General features: G+C 47.4%; 1 protein-coding gene across 6 annotated transcripts; it reads right to left on the bottom strand.

Moving 5' to 3' along the window:
- Positions 1–911: 911 nt before the first annotated feature.
- On the bottom strand, positions 912–10,518 carry SLC25A34 (solute carrier family 25 member 34). 6 transcript variants are annotated; one of them, XR_011967027.1, is made up of 7 exons: positions 9,654–10,518; positions 7,594–7,659; positions 7,251–7,403; positions 5,155–5,289; positions 4,567–4,794; positions 4,207–4,348; positions 2,562–2,649 (listed from the first exon to the last, which is right to left on the bottom strand). XR_011967027.1 is itself a non-coding variant. In XM_072608968.1 (5 exons), exons 1-5 carry the CDS (start codon positions 10,068–10,070, stop codon positions 2,467–2,469), a joined length of 954 nt encoding a protein of 317 aa, XP_072465069.1. In that variant the 5' UTR covers positions 10,071–10,511; the 3' UTR covers positions 912–2,466. The 6 variants fall into 6 exon arrangements, 3 of the variants coding, with proteins under 3 accessions (XP_072465069.1, XP_072465070.1, XP_072465071.1); XR_011967025.1 differs by lacking the exon at positions 4,567–4,794; XR_011967026.1 differs by lacking the exons at positions 2,562–2,649; positions 4,567–4,794 and adding an exon at positions 2,656–4,019.
- Positions 10,519–10,644: the final 126 nt, after the last annotated feature.

Below are 10,644 nucleotides of genomic sequence, written 5' to 3'. Positions count from 1 at the left end.
TCAGACCTCAAATCCAGCATTTGTTTGTTTTTCCTCTGTAGCAAGCTGCGTCCCCTATGGGGCAGTTCTGTGCTCTCTATCACTCAGGGCTACTGTAAAATCACTTTGTAAACTTTAAAGTGCACAAGTGTGCTAGCAGCATCATTATTGTTTTCATTAAGAAAGAACACTCTGGGAAGTTGCTATGCTGGGGGTTGGCCAGAGGGTGGTGAAAATCTTGAGAGATGGTGAAAACTCTCCTAAACCTGATCAGGACTGCCCTAGGTGAGGCCTTAAGAGTCCTGGGTTCAGGCCCAGTCCCTATCTCCCCTACTCAACTCTGTACTCCTGTGACTGATAGCCCCCCAGGGCCCCGAGGATGCACAGGACTCTAGGGTGGGGGCAGAGGACCTGAGCCCGGATACTTGGGGTGGGATGAGAACTTCCATTCTGTCCCTCTTCAGTATATCTGCCTGGAAACTGAAGGAACCAAGGACAGATATGACCACACCCTCCTCCCTCTTAGGTTTGCTCCAGAGGTCTAAAGCTCTGAATCCTCGGGCAGCTTGAGATCTGAGGCTCCCTACATGCCCCCCACTCCCCACGTTGGAGGATATGCAGGGGCCTGAGGCTCTCTCTCTTTCCTTAACTTGAGGTCTGACGATCCCCCAACCCCACAATTCCAATTTCTCCCTAATAATTCGGTTCCACAGATTCCTACTATCACCACGAGAGGGCAACAGGCACCCATGGCCAATCCTGGGAATGGGGTAGAGACCACGAGAACTCCCCGGGGTGACTTGTTTCAACACTTTCTTCCAACTACAGCCTTCTTCTCCTACCACCTCCCCCACCCTTCCACCCCAGAAAGGGAAGCAATGAGGACAGAAGCGAGGAACAGACTAGAGAAATAAGGGGCCAGAAGCAAAATATACAAACTAATCAAAAATAGAAAACTTTATTCATTCCGAGTGGGGGAGGGGAGCCTGGAGTGTTTGTGGGGTTTCTGGGGGAGCCCCTCAGTCCGTTGTCATTGTGACTATGGGGGTTCACCTGCAGACTCTCTTCATTAGGTGGTGAAGTCAGAAAGAGCTGAGTTCAAATCCAGTCTCAGGTACTTACTAGTTCTGTGACCCCAGGAAAATCACTTAACCTCTATTTGCCTCAGTTTCCTCAACTGTAAAATGAAGATTTACAGTTTTACACCTGCTCCCTGAGGTTGTTGTGAGGATCAAATGAGACAATATTTTAAAAGCACTTTTGCTACCTATAATAAAAATAATTATTGTTAATTTCCTCCTTGCTGTGTGACCTTGGGCAAGATGCTGCCCCTCTCTGGGGCTTGCTTGTACATCTGTGAGATGGTGACAGTGATCTTTGCTTAACCAAATTCCCCAGGAGTGGTGGGAGGCTAGGAAGAGGCAGTCCATGGGAAAGGGCTTCATTTCAACAACATTCTTGCATTCTGGTCTCAGTTTCTTCACCATCTCTCAAGATTCTCACCATCCTCTGGCCACTCCACAGCATTGCAACTCCCTGGAGTGTTTTTTCTTAAACAATGAAAATAATAATGTGTGCAACTTTAGTTACCCAAGGAAGGTAACTTTGAGGCCACTGAATCCACCCCCATCTTTTACTGATGAGGGAAACTGAGTCACAGAGAAATGACTTGCCCTATGTCAAATAGACAGCAAGTATCTAAGGCTCAATTTTGAACTCATGTCTTTCTGACTCCAAGTCCAATGTTCTCCATGCCATCTCTCCTATGTTATAAACTATATATTCTGAATTCTAATATTCCATGTTCTAAAGAACATTTTCATGTTCTAGTCATTGTACTTAATGAAGATAAACGGTCTGACGACCTGATTTCAAATCCCAGCTCTGTTATTATCTGTATGATCTCTCTGGGCCTCAATTTCCCCATCTGCAAAATGAAGGGTTTGGATTAATTAACTTCTAAGGTTCCTTCTGGCTGTGGTGCCATCTTGGACCCCCCCTTCCTCCAACTTCTGATCCTTTTGTCAGGGTTTTCCCAGGAGTGCAGATGGGGTACATTGAGGCATCCACACTCCCCTGGATCACTGGGAATCAGAGATCACGTTTCTAAGACACTCTGCTGAGTTTAGGAGGGGTACAGTCTGTGACCATAGATCCAAGGACAAGAAGTTGGCCCTCTCGGAAACAGAAACTAAAGAAGTGTCCTCTGAACATTCCCTAACCCATCCCAATCCTAGTGACAATGAAGGATCCCTTGGGTTTAGCACCTTCCCTCCTTTAATCAATGACTGGCCATTACTCACTCCTGTTCTACACAGAGGGTCCCCCCTGGCTCATCATTTCCAACATCACCCCATCCCCAAGAGTCCTCTCAATTTTGTTATGAAGATGAGGGCAGCGTCGGGGAAGATGTAGAGCCAGTTGGGGCAGGGAGGTTCCTGAATTCTGGGCTCTCTGTTTCTGTAGGAGGAGGGTTGGAAAGGGGCCTTAGGCTCCCTGGTGCTGGAATCGGTAGATGATATTCCGGAGTTCATCCCAAAAGAGCAGGCTGAGGATGGTGTGGGGACCCAGGCGCAAATAGGAAGGGCCCAGACCCTTGTAGAGAGCCTGGGGACCCTCTGCCTGTATGATCTTCACCAAGCAGTCAAGGACCCCTCGGTACAGCTGGCCCTGGAGATAGGATAGGAAGGCAGGGCTGTCACTCACCTTATCCTCTGCATGCTCTGATCATTCTCTATCTTAAAGTTTCTTCACTTTTTTTTTGAACTGGACATTCCTTTGGTCACCTGGTGAAGACTATGGATGCCTGATCAGAATTATGTTTTTAAATGCATACAATACAATACATAAAATTACAGAGGAAACTTACGTTTATCTTTTCTTTTCATGGACCCCCTCAAGTCACTCCACAGACTCCTTGGGAATCATGGACCCCAGGTTAAGAACCCCAGGTTCTCCATGCTGGCCTGAATCTGCCTTGCTCTTCTGGATTTGGAGCAACTAGGTGTTGCCACAGTGCATTGGGCACTGGGTCTGGAGTCAGGAAGACCCGCGTTCAAATCCAGCCTCAGATACTTACTAGCTATGTGACCCTGGGCAAGCCACTTAATCCTGTATGCCTCAGTTTCCTCATCTGTAAAATGAGCTGGAGGAGAAAATGGCAAACCACTCCAGTATCTCTGCCAAGGAAATTCCAAATGAGGTCACAAGAGTCAGATACAATTCTGACAACTGATCAACAACAAAGACTAAAAAGTCTCCAGTGACCTCTGATCACCTACACACAAAGTAAACATCAACTCTAACCCTTACAGTGAAGTCGGAGAAGCTGGGTTCAAAGCCTGACTTTGCTGCTTACTATCTGTGGGACCTTGGGCAAATCACTTTCTCAAGGTCTAAGTTTTCTCATCAATTAATGAGGGATCAACTACTCCCCAAAACTCAGTCCAACTCTTAAGTCCTAGCATCTTATACGATAACGCTCCCTCCCCCAAACTGGTTCCAAGATATTTGGCTACCCTTATCTCACATTAATGCCCCTTGAATAATTCTCCATTTTACCCAATGAGATAAACCTCCATCCCTGTTCTCATCCTACTCTCTCCCTCCTCTCTGTGGTTACTCATGCTTAGAACAGAATCTTCCTTTCCATTCTGCCTCCTGGAGTCCTTCCTTCCTTTCATGGTCCATCTCAGGTCCTAGCTTCTCCATTAAGTCTCCCCTGATTTCCCATCCTCCTGGAAACTGTGACCCCTCTAACTGGGGCCTCTCCTTTGCACATCCTATTTCATTCTCTTTGTCATGCAAACTCCTCCTTTCCCCCAGAGAAAGCAATGTTAGAAATATTAGAAGGAACGTTGTAGACCTGAAGGCCTGAGTTTGAATCCCACCTCAGGGGCTACTTACTATACTTGTGGGACCTTGGCAAAGTCACTTAATCTTTGGGCATCAGTTTCTCCATAAATGTAAAATGAGGCTAACAATGGCTGCTGTCCTGTCTACCTCACATGGTGGTTTGTGAAGATCCAGGGAAGTCAGGTCTGCAAAGTGTTACATAAAGATCAGCTGTTGTTAGAATGTAAACTCCTTGAAGGCAGGGCCTTGGTCATATCTATCCTATCACTTCTCGGCCATTTCCAAACTATGCTACCTATACACTGGCCCTGCTCCTCCTGGGAACAGGACTCTGTCCCTTGGGACCCTGAACTGTGAGGGGTTAATTTTCACCTCATCCTGCCCAGATCCAGGCTTCTGTGGTACTTCCCAGCCCATTCAAACTCTACTTCTTTCTGTGTTGTCTTCTGATGGAGTATAAATGCCTTCAGGGCACGAACTTGCTTCCTTATTTTTGTAGCGATTAGCCCTGTACCTGGCAAATAATGAGCATTTAATAAATGCTTGGTGATCAACTGATTGGTCCCCAGCTCAGATTACAGTGACTTGCTAGGGCAGGTGTTCGTTAAATTTAAGGATGGGGGCAGGCTTGGACAATTACCAGGATCATACCTGAATCCAGCTTCAAGTGGTGAGAAAGAAAGATGGAAAAAAGGATGGGATGGGCCTGGGAAGATAAGATTGGGAGCTGACCTGGGTGACTTGTTACAGATAGCCAGAGTACAGGGAAGACTGATGGCTAGCTCCCATGCTGCACTGAGATCCATGCAATGTCAGGAGGATAAGAGAAAGGCCTCTAGCATGTTGTCTGGATCCCCATGGAGGACATGGATAAAAGTGCCTCTGGATGAGAAGGTCTGGGTGGGCTGTCACATCCATGAGGTCCTAGATCCACGGAGTCCTCAAGGGTCACAGTCTCTACTGAAGATATGAGACAATGGGGCCCAGGGGAAAAAGCATGGGATTTTTAGAGTCAAAAGCCCTGGGTTCAAATCCCAGGTCTATTACTACTACTATCTATGTAAATTTGGTGAAAGTTACATCTTTCTGGGCCTCATTTTCCTTTTCTATTTAGTGCGGAAAGGGTTGGAACTCAATAAACTCTAAGATTTTTCTGGTGCTAGACAGATGATCCTATAGGTATATATCTGTGTCTATCTGTCCAGCTGGTATATGGAACTATATATGGAACTCCATCTCCTACAGCCCTCCTACAGGCCATGTCCACTTATTCACTCTCTCTGTTCCCATCCCACGTGCCTCTTAACTCCGTGTACTCACCTTTCCTGTTGGGCCCACAGGCTGATTGTACAGGCGGGTGCTGACCACATCAAATGGTGTCATTGCAATGACCACTGCCACGCTGCTGATCATGCCCGCAGCCAGGGCCACCAGCCAGCTGTCCTTCCGTAACCACTGCGAAGAGACAGGGAACCCCCAAGCTGATCTCAGGCTCCTCCTCTCCTCTCTGAAACCTCAACCCTCATCCTGCTTTATAAAATTCACTTAATATCCCTCCTAGTGATAGATGGGACCACAGATGGGAGTGAAAAGAATCTGTTCAGGAGATCTGTGTTCTGGGCTTAACACTGACTCTCTGGGTAACCTTGGAGAATTCATTTAATGTCTGTAAAAATGAGGAGGTTACATCATATTGGCAAACCTCACCAAAAACAGAAAATGACAAATGATGGCGGGTTGTGGGAAAACAGGAACACTAATGTCACCTCGGTGGAGCTATGAACTCGTCCAAATGTTCTGGAAAGAAACTTGGAACTATACCTAAAAAACTATTAAACTATGCATACCCTTTGATCCAGCAATACCACTGCTAGGTCTATAAACCAAAGAGATCAAAGAAAGAAAAGGACCCACATGTACAAAAATATTTATAACAGCTCTTTTTGTGGTGGCAAAGAGCTGGAAACTGGGGGAATGTCCATCGGCTGGGGAATGGGTAAACAAGAACGTGGATGTGATGGAACATAATTGTTTCAGAAAGAACGGGGAAGATTTATATGAATTGATGCAGAGTGAAGTGAGCAGAACCAGGGAGAACAATAATATTGTGAAGCAAAACAATTCTGAAAGACTTGAAAACTGTGGTCTGCACAATGACCAACCACAATTCCTAGGACTCTTGATGAAACACGCCACCCACCTCGTGTTAGAGAGCTGACAGAATCAGAGTGCAGAGTGAGACATATGTGTATATATACATACAATATATGCGTATGTGTGTATACACACACATATATGCATGTATATGTACACATGTATGTATACACACATATATGTATATACACATGTGTGAATGACATGGCTAATTTGGACATTTGTGTTTGTTTGGCTATACCTGTTTGCAATAAGGGTTTTATTTTTATATCTCACAGTAGGGTGAGAAGAAAAACTTTCATTGAAGGAAAAAAATTTTAAATGAGGTGGTTGGAATAGAGAAGAATGATAACAGTAGATGTTTATATGATCCTATTAGGGGCAGCTAGGTGGTGCCGTCAGGGCTTGGGAGTCAGGAAGACTCATCTCTGTGAGTTCAAATCTGGCCTCAGTTATTTACTAGCCATGTGACCCTGGGCAAGTCACTTAACCTTCTTTGCCTCGGTTTCCTCATCTGTAAAATAAGCTGGAGAAGGACATGGCAAACCACTCCAGTATCTTTGCCAAGAAAATCCCAAGTGGGATCATGAAGAGTCAGACACAACTGGACAACAGAACTATAGCTCTCTTAGTTGTATAAGGCATATTTTATTGGTTTGGGTCTTTATAAGAACCCTGGAGGCAGGTGCTATTATTATCCCCAGTTATCTGGCTACGTAACTTATCAAGCATCTTACAGATCCAAACCCAGTTCTTCTCCAAGTCTTCTCCAAGTGAACTATCGTTCACATCTTCCAAAACCTCCCTAGGCTGCAAAAATGGCTCACTGGGACTTTTTCTTGGCTTTCCCAAACAGAATTCAGTCTGGTGCACTTTCTAGGTTTTTGTGGAAGAGGTTGAGTAGGGAGCTAGGCTGTACTGTTTCCTCTAGTTCTGCCATCTTGATTCTCCCTCACTGTACCCTATCCACTAGGTGACACTGACTCTTAGCGAAGGTCCCTTAGCTCAAAAATACCATGGTTCTTTTCCAGAAGCTCTGGATAGGGGGTTTCTGAAACCCAGATGTGAGTCTCATGTTTGACTATATAACTTTGGACAGACTATTTCCCCAACCTGGACCTCAATTTCCTCACCAGTAAAATGGTGATAATAATCCCTGTACTACCTATCGCACTAAATTGTGAATAAAGTACTCTGTCAAATTTAAATTGCTTTAGAAATGTGAGCTGTTTCAGGGAGCTGAGTACCCCTGGGCTCCTCACCTCATGGTCCTGTACCCACGTTTTGGCAGAGGCAAAGGTGGCCAGTTGGGCGGCTGATCCCACCATGACCCTGGGCACGGCCCCACCAACCCCTCGCCACAGACCTGGGATGCCTTGCTGGCGCCAGATGGTTTCCAAGGCACCAAGGGCAGTCTGTGGAGAGAGAAAGAGAGAAGGGAGGATAGGCTGGCCCATCGTGGATGCAGCAGAGCCCTTGGGGATACATGGCTCCACTCCTCTTCTGGAGCCCTTGAGGATCTAGCCTGGGGTCCAGGAGGCAGGGCCCTAGTGCTCAGCTAGGTGGGCTTTTTGGGGAGGGGAAGAAAAGGAGGAGACCCCTCACCTGGTGCTGGTGCTGATGGCCAACAGCCAGGGGTGCTGCCGTCTTGGCTTGCAGCTGTGTTTTTACCTAGAAAGACAGATCACAGTATCTTAGATTTAGGGCTGGAACAGGTCTCCAAGAGCATCCAAGACTAACCCCCTAATTTTATTTATGAAGAACCTGAGACCCAAATCACACAGGAAATAATAGTAAAGTTGGAATTTGAACTCAGGTCTTATGACTCTAAATTCTGTCTTGGTATACAGAGTAGATTGGGTAGGGAGAGTGGAAACAGGGGATAATCTCCTAGGCCACAGACCAAGGGGTCATTCCATACTTTCCACAAAGGAAAATGTCCATGGGGTAGAGGACCACTAATTTCTCCCAGTCTTCACTCCTAAGGGATCTCTGACTGAATCTAATAATCTCAGAATAAAAAAACTTCAGAGGGAGCCTACTCCAACTAGTATCTGGGATCACTCTTTCAACAACCCCGACAGGAAGTCATCTGTCTTCCCTTTGATGACCTACAGGAAGGGACAACACTTTGGAACAGCTCTAATGATTAGGTACAGAGCACTCAACCTAGAATCACAGGATCTGAGTTCAAATGTGACCTCAGACACTCTAGCTGTATGAACCTGGGCAAGTCATTTCACTTCATCTGTAAACTAGAGGTAACAATAGCTCCTTCTTCACAGAGTTGTTGTGAGAATAAAATGAGATATTTGTAAAGTGTTTGGAAAATCTTAAGTTGCTATATAAATGTTAGCTATAGTTGTAAAGGGTAGACTTGAGATTTCATTGATATGGGGAACTCCCAATGCAGAAACTTCCTTTACTGATGCAGGTTGGCACCTCCTTCACCAGTTAAGAGCTGCTTGGAGTGCTGAGAGGTAGAGACTTGACCAGGATCACACAGTCAGCATGTGTCTGAGTTGAGGACTGTAATCTGAAATCTGTCTCTCAGAAGCTTGCATCAATTACTCCCTGGTTTTGCAGAGAACCAGTAATGACCCTGGAATCTGAGAAGCTGGGTTCAAATCCTACCCTTCCTACTCATCTGGCCTCCTTAACCTCCCTGGGCCTCGGTTTCCTTATCTGCAAAAGGAGGAAGTAGGATACACGACCACTGAGAAACCCTCCCAACTCTAAAGCCATGATCCTAAATCACAAAATCTCAGCATTAGAACCCTCAGATGTCATCTGCCTCAGGAAGACCCCTCACTAACTAGTCTGAAAAGGGATTGTTCAGCCTCCATCCCTTCATTCATTGACTTATTCAATAAACATTTATTAAGCTAGGCTGGGGTTGCAGAGAGGCAAAAGCTTACACTCTAAGAGGGGAGTCAACATCAAATAAACATCTACAAAGCAAAATCTATACAGGATTAATAGGGAATAATTAACCGAGGGAAGACAGAATTGAGATGGGTTAGGGAAGGCTTCCAGTAGAAGGTAGGATTTTAGCTGTGACTAAAAAAGAATCCTCCTTGGGAACATCTTTATATCTTGGGAACATTCGAACTCTTCCCTGCCTTAGGTAGCCTGCTTCACTTTAGGACAGCTGATGGGAAGATTTTCTCTCTTGAGTCAAAATCTGCCTCCCTGACACTTTCACCCATTTTTCCATTACTCCTAGGAGGAACACCAGATTTGGAATCAGAAGACATGGGTTCGAATCCTAGCTGGGTGACTCTACCTGTGTGACCTTGGCCAAATCACTTTCCCCTGTCTCTGGGTATCAGTTCTTTATCTGTGAAATGAGAGGGATGGTTGGACTGAATCAAGGGTTCTTAACCTTTTTTTTTATGTCATGGACCCTTGGCAGTCTGGTGAAAACTACAGGCTCCTCCCACTTAGAATAATTTGTTTTAAAATTCATAATTGGAGGAAATGCCAAATTTCAGTTAGGAGTTGGTGAAAATAAAGATTAAGAAAAAAAACTTTCCTCCTCCAAACTCATGAACCCCTTGGAACTGGATCCCCAAGTTAAAACTCCAAGATTCGAAGGGTGCCTTCTGGCCCCAGTGTCCTTTAAGAGAGGGGCAAGGCATTGAAGGCCTTGCCAGTCTACTCACCAGGTAAGCCGGGCTCCCGACGAAGGCTCCCAGAGCTCCGGCCAATGCCCCTGCGGCCACGGTGCCCCCATGGTACTGGGTGAGGCCAGCCTCCAGGGCCAGGGAATAGCAGTAGAAGCGGACCCCATTCATGACGCCCTGGTAGAGCAGGGCAGCTCCCAGCCCCTTCTGCAGTCCCCAAAGCCCATCAGCCCGTGCCACGGTGACCACAGACCGCAGCAGGCCCCGGTAGGGCCGGGAGTACGTGCCCCTGGCCTGCAGCTCACCCTGAAGCTGCAGCCTGGTCTTTACCACCTCCAGGGGATTGGTGAAGACACAGGCCAGACAACAGGCTGACGCACCCAGGACAAGGTCCATGGCTGGGGACACAGACACAGGCACAGGCACAGCCGGGCTGGCCACAGGAGGGCTCTCCATGGCCCCTGGCAGGCTCAGGGAACCAGGGCAGCTAGGACTGAGGTAGGGCCTGGCTGGGACGTGACCAAACAAAGGCTCGGCCCAACTGCAGGGAGGCCCCAGGGCAGGGGGGTGAGGGGGCCACAGGGCTGGCTCGGGCTATCATGCAGGGCACAAGACGGAGGGGCCAGAGGGCTAGGGACAGGGAACTGAGGACAGGGGACGGAGGGCTAGAGGCCCATGGGATAGGCTGAGAACAGGTGAAGGGAGGGTCAGGAAAAGAGGGCAGGGATAAGGGAAAAGAGGGCAAGGGACAGAGGGAGGACACTCTAGATAAACCCAAATCTTGTAGTAGACAGCAGTGCCCCCGCTCACCAAGCTCCAGTGCCCTCTGCCCCACTGGCTCTTCTCTCCAGCCCAGACAGTGCCCACTCGGGCAGGAACCCAACCTGGGCGCCAGGACGCTCCCACTGCCCCGGCCCTGGCCAATCCCAGAGGCTGCTGCTCATCACACCTCCCTAGCTTGGGGGAGGTGCTTAGGCCCTGGGATCTGGAGGAAAGGTCACTATAGGGTGGGGTGAGGGCAGGAGGGAGG

This window comes from Notamacropus eugenii, chromosome 5 (genome assembly GCF_028372415.1).
Source record: "Notamacropus eugenii isolate mMacEug1 chromosome 5, mMacEug1.pri_v2, whole genome shotgun sequence".
Lineage (NCBI taxonomy): Eukaryota > Metazoa > Chordata > Mammalia > Diprotodontia > Macropodidae > Notamacropus > Notamacropus eugenii.
Note: the sequence above shows the minus strand (reverse complement) of the source record. Positions and strands in the feature narration are given on the sequence as shown.

Excerpts from the sequence above, each read along its gene's own strand:
- SLC25A34 (XM_072608968.1), bottom strand. The coding sequence starts at position 10,070 with ATGGAGAGCCCTCCTGTGGCCAGCCCGGCTGTGCCTGTGCCTGTGTCT. Across the intron at positions 5,290-7,250 it reads CGTGGGTACAGGACCATGAG|TGGTTACGGAAGGACAGCTG; the intron begins GTGAGGAGCCCA and ends GTCTCTTCGCAG. Across the intron at positions 2,650-5,154 it reads CTGTGGGCCCAACAGGAAAG|GGCCAGCTGTACCGAGGGGT; the intron begins GTGAGTACACGG and ends TCCTATCTCCAG.